This window comes from Cherax quadricarinatus, chromosome 17 (assembly GCF_038502225.1).
Source record: "Cherax quadricarinatus isolate ZL_2023a chromosome 17, ASM3850222v1, whole genome shotgun sequence".
In the NCBI taxonomy this organism is placed as follows: Eukaryota; Metazoa; Arthropoda; class Malacostraca; order Decapoda; family Parastacidae; genus Cherax; species Cherax quadricarinatus.
Window position 1 is genome coordinate 4,498,777 of NC_091308.1, and position 14,162 is coordinate 4,512,938.

The 14,162-nt window shown below is 38.4% G+C and overlaps 1 protein-coding gene across 4 annotated transcripts in view; it reads right to left on the reverse strand.

Moving 5' to 3' along the window:
* The window catches only part of mbc (myoblast city), a 238,864-nt gene that overhangs the window by 80,400 nt on the left and 144,302 nt on the right, over positions 1–14,162 (reverse strand). For all 4 annotated transcript variants that reach the window (XM_070085738.1, XM_070085737.1, XM_070085736.1 and 1 more), the window contains one exon: positions 6,689–6,798. In XM_070085738.1, the coding sequence (XP_069941839.1) occupies positions 6,689–6,798 (110 nt within the window). The remainder of the gene's footprint in view (positions 1–6,688; positions 6,799–14,162) is intronic.

Genomic DNA, 14,162 nt, shown 5'->3' on the forward strand with positions numbered 1-14,162 from the left:
CAAGGCATCTCAGGCCAATAGTGCCAGATTTGAAGGCAGGAAAAATAAAACGTATATATACGTTTGGGGCACTAGCAGTAAAAACGTACATATACGTTTGGACCGTTTACGGGTTAAAGGATCTTCCCCATCACCATTTTCAAATACCATACTTGCACAAAATTTGCCACTGTCTATTTGTCAATTTATCTTGTACAGGAGTACCTTTGACTTGCGAGTTTAATTCGTTCTGTGACCGAGCTCACAACTCAATTTGCTCATATATCAAATAAATTTTCCTCATTGAAATTAATTGAAATGCCATTAATCCATTCCAGCCCCCCAAAAACCACCCCAATTTTTTTTGTTACGGGTTTTTAAATACGAAAAATGTATTTCTTTCTTTCAGCACACCAGCCGTATCCCACCGAGGCGGGGTGGCCCAAAAGGAAAAACAAGAGGTTCTCCTTTTACATTTAGTAATATATACAGGAGAAGAGGTTACTAGCCCCTTGCTCCCGGCATTTTAGTCGCCTCTTACAACACGCATGGCTTATGGAGGAAGAATTCTGTTCCACTTCCCCATGGAGGTAAGAGAAAATAAACAAGAAGAACTAGAAAGAAAATAGAAGAAAACCCAGAGGGGTGTGTATATACATGTATATGTTTGTACATGTATGTGTAGTGTGACCTAAGTGTAAGTAGAAGTAGCAAAACGTACCTGAAATCTTGCATGTTTATGAGACAGGAAAAAGACACCAGCAATCCTACCATCAGGTAAAACAAGTACAGGCTTTCATTTTACCCTCACTTGGCAGGATGGTAGTACCTCCTTGGGTGGTTGCTGTCTACCAACCTACTACCTACTGTTTTAGAAATGCTGGAGTATATATGAAACTCCTTGAAGCACAGTATAAGATGAGTGTCACTCCACTGCCAGTGGAGTGTCACTTGTGGAGTGACATTTGATGATCGTGCACTGCCTTAGATTTATTTTTCACTGTTACAAATAAACATGTCTATCTGTTTGTTTCTATCTGTCTATTTGTATGTCTGTCTGTCTAGCTCTGTCTATGTTTATCTCTGTCTCTGCTTATCTTTCTGTGTTCCTGTCTCTCTGTCTCAGAGAGAGAACCGCTCATGAATCAACAGGCATTACACACAATGCAGAGTCGGTCATGTCTGATTCCTGAACAAGCGAAAATGTGCATTACTTGCCAGTCATGCTTATTATGCCTCATATCTACAAGCATAGTATAGCACTTTGTCTGGATATTTTGGGTTATTCTAGCAAATTTACACTATGTATAACTGTATTTATGTGTACCTGTGAGATAGAGACAGAGATAGACAGTGATAGAGACAGAAGGAGATAGAGACAGCCAAAGCAAATCAGCCAGCCAGCCAGCTGGCCACCCAACCAGCCAGCCTGCCGAACATGTGTTACACGTTCCAGAATTGTTTCTCTTTACTTAGGGCATACGTTATAGAACATTCTTGCAGGATGACACTACCAGTGGTGTCAAAATTGAAAGGATGTTACACATTGGTTATTAAAATTTTCTGATATTTCCCCTCTCCTGCGAGTGGAGGCATTTCTGAAGCTCGCTCATAACTCGGATTTTGGCTCCCAACTCAAGGCAAAAATTCCACTGAGCGATGGCTCGTAATTCGGAAAACTCGTAAGTTGGGGCACTCGATGTCAAGGTACCACTGTAACGAATTTCCATAACTTAGCCAGAACAGTCAGCTAAATTCTCCAGCACGTGTCTTTAGAACCCTGGTTATCTCGTCTGATCCTACTGCTATTCATCAATAACTACTGAGGGTTTCTTTTCTACTTCTTCAGTTATTTCAATGGGCTTCATTTCATTTAACTGTTGGCTGTTCATATTTTATTTAATTTCTCAATGTAAATGCAGCCTGTAATTTCAAATGTATTCTCCTAGATACAGTAGATCCCCGGTTTTCGTAATTAATCCACTCCACTATGACCGCGGGTTCAATCCCGGCCGGGGGTATGGTTTGTTTGCAATCGTGTCATTACGATTTCTTGAGTAATGTAAGTCCAATTAATCAATTTCAGACACCCAAAAATATTAACCAAAAATGCATTTTATAGAGAATACCTATAGTTTTACATACAGAAAACAATGAGAAATAAATATAAATGACTAATTTTAATGATAAATGAATATTACATACCTTTATAGAAGACTCTTGTAGGTGAGTAGTATGTATTCGTAGTCCCAGAGGGACTACATCCCAGGCGTATACCTACCGGCTACATACATTGCAGCCTACAGCCATATTATTACCATTGACATACTATGTTCACTGAGTTGAATCGTTTCTAACAACTACCTTTAGATGCCATCATAAACAAAGGGAGAAGTAATGAATAATTCATGCCAAGAATTGTAAACAAAAGCCTCATGTACTATTAACCCTTTCAGGGTTTCCAACGTACTAGTACGGCTTATGCACCAGGGTTATTGATGTACTAGTATGCCTAAATTCTAGCGCCTTCAAATCTAATGAGAGAAAGCTGGTAGGCCTACATATGAAAGAATGGGTCTATGTGGTCAGTGTGCACAGTATAAAAAAAAATCCTGCAGCACACAGTGCATAATGAGGAAAAAAAAAAAATCCGACTGTGTTTTTGGTTTAAAACAGCAACTTTGCAGTGTATTTACATATGGTATTTATGGTTGTATTTTAGTTTTCTTGGTCTCATTTTATAGAATGGAAGACATATTACAGAAATTGAGATGATTTTGATTGGTTTCATAATGAGAAGTACCTTGAAATCGAGCTCAAAGTAGCAGAAATGTTCGATTTTTACCAAAGTTCAAAAGTAAACAAATCATGCCAAGTGTCCAATACACGTCAACTGGTGAGTCTAATATTCTTTCACAAGTGCGCTGATATTATTTATACCATTTCTACACTAATGCAGTAGTCTGCATAACAGTAAATCTTCTATTTTTTTGTGAGAATAAAAATTCAAAGTGGAAAGCAAAAGAGATGTAAGAGGGGCCTGGGGACATGACTAATGAACAGAGAAAATGTTATTTTAGTGCCAGGAATGTCTGTCTTGTTTATTCTGGACCCTATTTGGAAATTGGCATCTTCTGAAATTTCTGTGAAATTGGCAAAATTGCCAATTTCTGACCACTTTATTGGATAGTTGAAATCGGTACTCATTGAATAGAAAAATGGAGTTCTAGTGAAACAGACATGATTTTCGTCAACCAGTACATTGGAATTGGCCGAAAATAGGGCTCAAAGTGGGCAAAATTGCCGATGCGTAAACAATGTCGAGACCACTAACTTCGTGAGAGCATAATTCCGTAAGTTTTCCACAAAATTTCATACTTTTGGTGTCATTATGATTGGGAAAAGATTCTCTATAATTTCAAAAGAAAAAATAATTTTTTTTCCAAAAATTTTTGACCCTGAGAATGAGTTTAGGAGAGGGCCTCTCGACCCTGAAAGGGTTAAGGGCGGTTACTGGGCCAACGCAGATTCATACACGTTTTCTCTAAAGCTGGACCAGAGACAACGTAATGTTTACCCTCCACCTGACCCCACCCCTCGATAGCATATAAACATGCAATGTTCACATGCTATTGAGGGATTAATGCAAATGTCTATATTAATGTAAAGTAAGACATTTAACGTGCCCAAGAGTGAGTCATGAATGTATGAGCAGCCCAGGTGGACGCGTCTGGTACCGTCGATTTCTGAGCAGATGTACGAAACCTGGGGGGATATTTCACTAAAAAAAAGTGCTCGAAATCCGAATTGTACGATTTCCGCACTGGCCAAAAACCGGGTGTCCACTGTATTTCCTTTCCTTCACTATCAACTTAATAGTTGACTGTTATTCTCTGTATGTTTATGTATTACATTTTACATTAATATTTTCTTTATATAAACTGGAGTAAGTTGCTGGGAAATGTGAATGAAGATTTGTGAACAATGATATAGTAATTTAAGAATAAGAAGAATAAGAAGTTTATTTCAGCATGATGCACATTTGTACAAAGGAATATGACAACTGGGTGTACATGCCAAAAGCCCCTTTACATGAAGAGAATTTCGGGCAAACTTAAGATTAACTGAAGATTAATAAGGCAATAACAGTACAAATAATTTTGTGCATACGGTCACTTAGGTGAGTGGTCAGATAACTGGTTATTTAAATCAACTTAGAAAAGTGTAAAGTGATGAGGTTGGAGGAAAGAAAAATCAGTACGATGGTGCCAAATGAGAGATAAGCTACTCAAATCAAGAAGGGCAAAAAATGTTTAAATAGACATACTAAACCTATTACCAGAGACTCACATAAACAAGATAAAGAACTGAGAGTAGACATAACATCAGTCATCACTAGAGGCTCATAAACAGGATAATGTTAGTGTCATATGTAACATAACTAATGTAAAAAAAAAAGGGCTTAGGAACCTCATCAAAGAATCTTCAGAATGATTTACAATACATATGAGGCAAATAACTGAATGTAAGTGGCAGCATGGAACCCAAACCTCAAAAATCAAGAATGCTTGAGAAATTTCCAAGTTTTGCACCAGGTTAATCACAGAAATAGATGACATGAGATAAGGAGAAAATGCTTAAAAATTAAATTTAACAACATTGGAGGGATTAATGTCAAGGCAAGTGCAGAGAGAGGAATTAGGGACAGTCAAAACAAAATCCCTTGCAAAAAAGGTATGGGTTGGTAACATAAGATTTTCAGAAGTATTGAGAAGGTAGATGTACAAACTGTTTCAAATAGTAAAGAAAAAATAAAGGGGAGGTTGCTGGATTGGGGACCAATCCAGTGGCCTCACTCATTTAAGATCAGGCTCCAGTACCAGGGGTAGCTCCAAAAGTTTTATACAGTAGGGGCTTAGGGGTGGCAGTCTGATTCAAAGACAGGGCTACAGGACTTGTCGAGAAGCAACATTTTTTTCTTTTTAACATGTTGGCCATCTCCTACCAAGGTAGGGGCTGAATTTTGAAGGCTTCAGCCTCCATCTTGGTGCTGCCCCTACAATTTGTTGCTTTCATGAAATTGTAAAACTGTCATGTCAAAGTGGTACACATGGGAACTAAACACAAGAGTGAGTCAATGAGACATAAGAAGACCTTCAGTTTGATGACAGTTACAAGGTGGTATAGAGCAAGCTCCATACATGAATTCAAATGTAAATACAACAAAGTCTATGATGAGGAGGCAGAGCCCAAGAAGTGATGCTCAGACACTGATCATAAGGATATCTAAAAATACCTCATTAGCATTAAGAGAGGTAAGGAAGTGGAGTGAATTAAGTGTCACAGGAGGTACACTCCATACAAAGTTTCAAAAGTACCATAGCTACAATTAAGTTATTTCACATCAGTTGGTTGAAAGTTAAAAGACAGAACCAAGAGCTAGAGCTGGCTAACTAACCCTAGCAAACTCATTTATTAACTACTGTACATTCTTTTAGGAATTTTTACAAATATATTTTTCACAATTTGAAAATTTTCTAAATGCAAATAAGGTAAGCCAAAGTGCCATACAAGCTAAAACCATACACAGTAAACCCTTGGTTTTGTTATTTTGGAATTTAGTAAACCTGGTTACTAGAATTTTTATTACAGCAACACCATGGATAACCTTGCAAGTTCACAGCTGTATTCACTCCTTCCACAGCAAGGCACTACCTGATGGGAAACCATCAGCAGTTTTACTCTGGTTATATTCTCAAAGACATCACTCCATCAGCAATCATTCAGTCCTCACATTAATTCAACTGACAAAACAAAAGCTCTTGCCCATCAGGTGGCTCCAACCTCATCTTATTTCCTACACGTATGTTTCTTTATTTAATAAAATAGTAATCTCTCTTCATATTCCTCTTGAAGCTCCTCCTTTTCCTCCTCCTTCCCCTCCCTCATCTGTCCACTGGATAACATAATACATCATGGCTTCTAAGTACAAAAGTAGTGGGGAAGGGGAGTCTACCAGAAATAAAAAATAAAAAATAAATTTTTGATTTTTTCCTTATGCTCAACTTGTCCCACAAGCCTAGCCTTGGTATTACCAAATAATTTCAAGTACAGAATCTGTATTGTCAGTTTTGGAAATTGTGGCATTTTCCCTGCAAAAACCAAGAGTCTACTGTATGTGCTAAAGCATAAAAACATTTTTCCTATGAAGCTTAAAGCCAATTAAGAATTAATACCAGGAAGCACATTAAAAAACCTGATTTAAAATAACTCAAGTGAGCTCTACTCTCTCACCAACTCCAAAAGTAAGCATATGTTGGTGTCTCTTGAATTTAGCAGTTTTACATAACTCAATTATTGTTACCTTCTGGGCTGTACACTCTCTAATCTGGCTTTTTCAAGAGAAGCTAATAAAAGCCATAAAATATTGTAATACTAATTGATGTACGTTTAACCTAACAAAGGAAACTTAAGAAAATATTTTCCAAATTTTCATAAATATGTACAGTACTAATAACTTTGATAGACTAATTAAACAGAGCTAAACATACTTTACACACAAAAATACCTAATAAAGCAAAAAATCAGTAAATTTTTTTAAAGGATAAATGATAATATAAAAGATTATGTACTAAATAATAAATAAAACAAAAGGATACATACATTAAGAATAAATTTACTTTTATAAAGATGGCTTATTTTCACTCACTCATGGCTGCTGTACAGATGGGAGGAACGTGCTGACTGGTCATTATTCACACTCTGCTGAGATTGAAGTCTCAATGGTCGGACTTCAATTTTCAGATCCTCGGGCATCTCCTAATCAAAGACAAAGAAAGAGCCAATTTCATTCATCTGATTACATTGACTAGCATCTGATTTGCTAAATAAACCCTGCCTTACAGATGGTGTGAAGCAAGAAGAGGAAGTAGGTATTCAGCTAAAACCCCAGATTTGGGGTTTTAGCTTTCACTGAAGATAACATTTTATTCAGGATAAGTCTAATTAAGTCAACAGGAAGGAACACCAAAGTACCACTTACACATCCCATCACAGTAGGGAAAAATGGTTAAGAGCAGGTGAGTTTGGTGAGTAAGGGGAACTGAGGTGCAGCATGGAGGGTGAAGTAATGCAAGATAAAGGAGATGTGAATCATACTGCATCACATTAACTAGTCTGACTACCCAGCAATAGTTTCACAAGAGGTGAAATCATGTTAAATGACCCCTGGGTCAGTTCTATGGTGTCGAAACTCTGGCTCTCAGCTCTGTCACAATATGATGAATACTTGACATACAGTGAAGAATAAATCTATGCAACCCCACTGCCCTGAGCAGCGTCTGACCTAGGAATATAATAAAATGAAAAGGCCCAGGAGAGAAGCTGCAACTACTGCTACATCAGACTCCAGCCTTCTTTCTGTCAGACATAAATATCAACTTCAGTAACATACATGATTTTATTTTTTATTGAACGGATGCTTAATAATCCTACCTTCAAGGATTATGAGGAACCTGAGGACAACCTTGGAAGTTTTTCAAGGCAGTAAAGTTTGCATTTGCCATTAATTTGTAATACTGCGACACCATCTCTGGAAAGTCTGAGCTAAAATGAAGGAACAACTGATGCAGCAGGGGGAATTATTTTAACAATTTCTTGACTCATGATCACCAGCATAAAAAACATTTTTTCTTCTGTCAACAAACCGACTGTATCCCACCAAGGCAGGGTGTCCCAAAAGGAAAAACAAATGTTCCTCCTTTTAAATTTAGTAATACATACAGGAGAAGGGGTTACTAGCCCCTTGCTCCCGGCATTTTAGTTGCCTCTTATGACACGCATGGCTTATGGAGGAAGACTTCTGTTCCACTTCCCCATGGAGAATAAAAAAATACATGTTGGTGGATTATCCTTATGAAAACATTTTGCCAAAATATGATGAAAGCCCTAGCCCCAAGGCAACCAAAACCTACATAAACTTTGCATCCTGTCAAGTCAACAAATATACACCACCTGTTCTAAAATAACTATATTTCAAATTTCAGGAGCCAACAACCTCTGTCAAGGGATCTAGTGAATCAAATGAGGCTGAATATTGTTAGAGAGGGGCTAGCAGTTTTGGACACCCTGAGATTGTCTGCCCTTTTCTTGGGTATTTGGCATTGATGTCTGTCAAATCTAGACAACTATTCTGGGAGAATGTGTTAGCCACAGCAAACGTGGCAGGCATTTTTGTCGATGGGGAAATGGTTTATGAATAATCCCCGACCTGTCCCATATGTGGATACACATTCTTGGAATATAAAAGCTGGCAACTTAATCAGTGCAAGGCCCAGCCTGTCTCATTCCACCAAGAGTCAGGGATTTTAGCTACAGCCCCAAAAGCTAGATTGAAGAGGTATTTCTCCTAGCAATAGTGGAGTTCAGCGTGCCCAGTGCTGGCCCTAGGGAACCAGGGACCGTTAGCCTTTGAAAAACACAGCTTCTTTCTGATAGTTCCTTGATTTCAGGATTCTTGGCAAGAATACTATGAAGAATTTCATCATCTTAACAAGAAGGCATAAGACCAACCACCTTTGGCATCATCTTGATTGGTTTAGAGACCACAAAACCAACATCAGTGGGAAATGAAAGCTGTCAGAGCCTTCAACACAGGAGGGATGTGGGTGGCCTTACTGATATGTACAAGGCCAATATTGTCAAAGTACCACACTTGGATCCACTTCGAGGACAGCGTGAAACAAGCTTTTATGCCACAAGACGGGCAGAAAGCAGCAACTTCACTCTGGCTGTACCCTTCTCCAGAACATCACTCCATCTGAGATCATATATCCCCAGGATGACTCGAGTATGGAACACATTCGTACAGCATAATGATGTCAACGAGATAAAGTCAGTTGATCAAATGAAAATGCTGGCCCACAGATGGCTCCAACTTCATCCTGTTCCCTACTTTTATGTCTCATAACAATAAAAATGCTTTCAAATGAGCTGAAGTAGGTAACAGCTCTTAGCTTGCCAATAAAGTTAGGGAACCTTAACCTGTAAATAGCTTGTCAATAAAACTAGGGATCCTTAACCTTGTCAAACCCTGTGTAAAAAAAAAAAAGAGAGAGAGAGAGAGAGAGAGAGAGAGAGAGAGAGAGAGAGAGAGAGAGAGAGAGAGAGAGAGATGAGAGAGAGAGAGATGAGAGAGAGAGAGATGAGAGAGAGAGAGATGAGAGAGAGAGAGATGAGAGAGAGAGAGATGAGAGAGAGATGAGAGAGAGAGAGATGAGAGAGAGAGAGATGAGAGAGAGAGAGATGAGAGAGAGAGAGATGAGAGAGAGAGAGATGAGAGAGAGAGAGATGAGAGAGAGAGAGATGAGAGAGAGAGAGATGAGAGAGAGAGAGATGAGAGAGAGATGAGAGAGATGAGAGAGAGAGAGATGAGAGAGAGAGAGATGAGAGAGAGAGAGATGAGAGAGAGAGATAATAGAGAGAGATAATAGAGAGAGATAATAGAGAGAGAGATAATAGAGAGAGAGAGAGAGAGAGAGATGAGAGAGAGAGAGATGAGAGAGAGAGAGATGAGAGAGAGAGAGATGAGAGAGAGAGAGATGAGAGAGAGATGAGAGAGAGAGAGATAAGAGAGAGAGAGAGATAAGAGAGAGAGAGAGAGATAAGAGAGAGAGATAAGAGAGAGAGATAAGAGAGAGAGAGAGATAAGAGAGAGAGAGAAAGAGAGAGAGAGATAAGAGAGAGAGAGAGATAAGAGAGAGAGATAAGAGAGAGAGATAAGAGAGAGAGAGAGATAAGAGAGAGAGAGAGATAAGAGAGAGAGAGAGATAAGAGAGAGAGAGAGATAAGAGAGATAAGAGAGAGAGAGAGATAATAGAGAGAGATAATAGAGAGAGATAATAGAGAGAGAGATAATAGAGAGAGAGAGAGATAATAGAGAGAGAGATAATAGAGAGAGAGAGATAATAGAGAGAGAGAGATAATAGAGAGAGATAATAGAGAGAGATAATAGAGAGAGATAATAGAGAGATAATAGAGAGAGATAATAGAGATAATAGAGAGAGATAATAGAGAGAGATAATAGAGAGAGATAATAGAGAGAGATAATAGAGAGATAATAGAGAGAGATAATAGAGAGAGATAATAGAGAGAGATAATAGAGAGAGATAATAGAGATAATAGAGAGAGATAAGAGAGATAATAGAGAGAGAGAGATAAGAGAGCGAGATAATAGAGAGAGAGAGATAAGAGAGAGAGATAATAGAGAAAGAGAGAGAGAGATAAGAGATAAAAAGAGAGAGAGAGAGAGATAATAGAGAAAGAGAGAGAGAGAGATAATAGAGAAAGAGAGAGAGAGAAATAGAGAAAGAGAGAGAGAGAGATAATAGAGAGAGAGAGATAATAGAGAAAGAGAGAGATAATAGAGATAATAGAGAGAGATAATAGAGAAAGAGAGAGATAATAGAGAGATATAATAGAGATAATAGAGAGACAGATAATAGAGAGACAGATAATAGAGAGACAGATAATAGAGAGACAGATAATAGAGAGACAGATAATAGAGAGACAGATAATAGAGAGACAGATAATAGAGAGACAGATAATAGAGAGACAGATAATAGAGAGACAGATAATAGAGAGACAGATAATAGAGAGACAGATAATAGAGAGACAGATAATAGAGAGACAGATAATAGAGAGACAGATAATAGAGAGACAGATAATAGAGAGACAGATAATAGAGAGACAGATAATAGAGAGACAGATAATAGAGAGACAGATAATAGAGAGACAGATAATAGAGAGACAGATAATAGAGAGACAGATAATAGAGAGACAGATAATAGAGAGACAGATAATAGAGAGACAGATAATAGAGAGACAGATAATAGAGAGACAGATAATAGAGAGACAGATAATAGAGAGACAGATAATAGAGAGACAGATAATAGAGAGACAAACAGAGAGATAATAGAGAGACAAACAGAGAGATAGAGAGACAGGCAGACAGAGACAGATAAGCAGAGAGAGAGAGATAGAGAGACAAACAGAGATATAGAGAGACAAGCAGACAGAGACAGATAAGCAGAGAGAGAGAGATAGAGAGACAAACAGAGATATAGAGAGACAAGCAGACAGAGGCAGATAAGCAGAGACAGAGATGCCGACGCTCATCAAATGTCTTCCCTTATCTCATCTTATCACTGCACCCTGCTGGTGCTCATCAAATATCACCTCTTATCTCATCTTATCACTGCACCCTGCTGGTGCTCATCAAATATCACCTCTTTTCTCATCTTATCACTGCGCCCTGAATGGGCTCATCAAATGTCACCACTTATCACTGCACTATCAGCAATGGACTTGTCTTACATCATGCTTCAAGGGAGCTTATTCTTCTTCTTTATTATTATTATTATTATTTTTTTCCAACAAGTTAGCCATCTCCCACCAAAGCAGGGTGACCCAAAAAGAAAGAAAATCCCCAAAAAGAAAATATTTTCATCATCATTCAACACTTTCACCTCGCTCATACATAATCACTGTTTTAGCAGAGGTACCCAGACACAACAGTTAAGAACCATATATAAAGATACAATATAAAGTGACCTGAAATGATTACAATAGTATTAAGGCTCCAATTATATATATACCATCTTATTACACACCCCTCCAAACTGCCAATATCCCAAACCCCTCCTTTAACCCGTAAACGGTCCAAACGTATACATACGTTTTTTCAACATTTGAAAGTATGTAAAAAAAAGTAGATCTTTTTTGTTTTTCTACATTTCAAAATGTGTAAAAAAAAACTTAGATCTACTTTTGTAGCACTACACATGTGAACGTAGATCTGCTTGGACCGTTTATGGGTTAAAGAGCAGACATTGTGCTTCCCATTTCCAGTACTCAATTCCGGCTACATAAAAATAACCGATTTCCTTGAATCCCTTCGCTAAATATTACCATGCTCACACTCCAACAGCTCGTCAGGTCCCAAAAACCATTCGTCTCCATTCACTCCTATCTAACACGCTCACGCATGCCTGCTGGAAGTCCAAGCCCCTCGCCCACAAAATCTCCTTTACCCTGTCCCTCCAACCTTTTCGAGGATGACCCCTACCCCGACTTCCTTTCCCTACAGATTTATACACTCTCCATGTCATTCTACTTTGATTCATTCTCTAAATGACCAAACCACCTCAACAACCCGTCTTCAGCCCTTTGACTAATACTTTTATTAACTCCACACTTTCTCCTAATTTCCACACTTCAGATTTTCTGCATAATATTTACACCACACACTGCCCTTAGACAGGGCATCTCCACTGCCTCCAACCATCTCCTCGCTGCAACATTTACAACCCAAGCTTCACACCCATATAAGAGAGTTGGTGCTACTATACTTTCATACAGTCCCTTCTTTGCCTCCACAGATAATTTTTTTTTTGTCTCCACATATACTACCTCAATGCACGACTCGCCTTTTTTCCTTCATCAATTCAATGGTTCAACCTCATCCTTCATAAACCCATCCACTGAGACATCAACTCCCAAATATCTGAACACATTCAAAAATTCCATACTCCCTCTCTATGTGATATCCAATATTTCTTTATCTAAATCATTTGATACCCTCATCACCCTACTCTTATCTATGTTCACTTTCAACTTTCTACCTTTACACATCCTCCCAAACTAGTCCACTAACCTTTGCAACTTGTCTTTAGAATCTCCCATAAGCACAGTATCATAAGCAAAAAGTAACTGTCAACTAACATTTTGTATTTGATTACCCATAATTTAAACCCAATCCTCTCCCCAACACTCTAGCATTTACTTCTTTTACAGCCCCATCTATAAATATATTAAACAACTATGGTGACATTACACATCCCTGTCTAAGACCTACTTTTACTGGGAAGTAATCTCTCTCTGTTCTACACAACCTAACCTGAGCCTCACTATCCTCATAAAAACTCTTTACAGCATTTAGTAACCTACTTCCTATTCTATATACTCGTAACATCTGCCATATTGCTCTCCTATCTACTCTACTATTTTTTTTTTCAATAAGTCGGCCGTCTCCCACCGAGGCAGGGTGACCCAAAAAAGAAAGAAAATCCCAAAAAGAAAATACTTTCATCATCATTCAACACTTTCACCACACTCACACATTATCACTGTTTTTGTAGAGGTGCTCAGAATACAACAGTTTAGAAGCATATGCGTATAAAGATACACAACATATCCCTCCAAACTGCCAATACGTATCCCAAACCCCTCCTTTAAAGTGCAGGCATTGTACTTCCCATTGTACTTCCATAAATGCAGTGAAAACATCCCATTTTTTTTTTTTTTTCCAACAAGTCGGTCGTCTCCCACCGAGGCAGGGTGACCCAAAAAAGAAAGAAAATCCCCAAAAAGAAAATACTTTCATTATCATTCAACACTTTCACCACTCACACATTATCACTGCTTTTGCAGAGGTGCTCAGAATACAACAGTTTAGAAGCATATACGTATAAAGATACACAACATATCCCTCCAAACTGCCAATACCCCAAACCACTCCTTTAAAGTGCAGGCATTGTACTTCCCATTTCCAGGACTCAAGTCCGACTATATGAAAATAACCGGTTTCCCTGAATCCCTTCACTAAATAATACCCTGCTCACACTCCAACAGATCGTCAGGTCCCAAGTATCATTTGTCTCCATTCACTCCTATCTAACATGCATGAGCGTGTTAGATAGGAGTGAATGGAGACAAATGATACTTGGGACCTGACGATCTGTTGGAGTGTGAGCAGGGTAATATCTAGTGAAGGGATTCAGGGAAACCGGATATTTTCATATAGTCGGACTTGAGTCCTGGAAATGGGAAGTACAATGCCTGCACTTTAAAGGAGTGGTTTGGGGTATTGGCAGTTTGGAGGGATATGTTGTGTATCTTTATACGTATATGCTTCTAAACTGTTGTATTCTGAGCACCTCTGCAAAAGCAGTGATAATGTGTGAGTGTGGTGAAAGTGTTGAATGATGATGAAAGTATTTTCTTTTTGGGGATTTTCTTTCTTTTTTGGGTCACCCTGCCTCGGTGGGAGACGGCCGACTTGTTGAAAAAGAAAAAAAATATATTCTTCAATGTAAACACTTTATCTTCACATCCCCTACCCACTC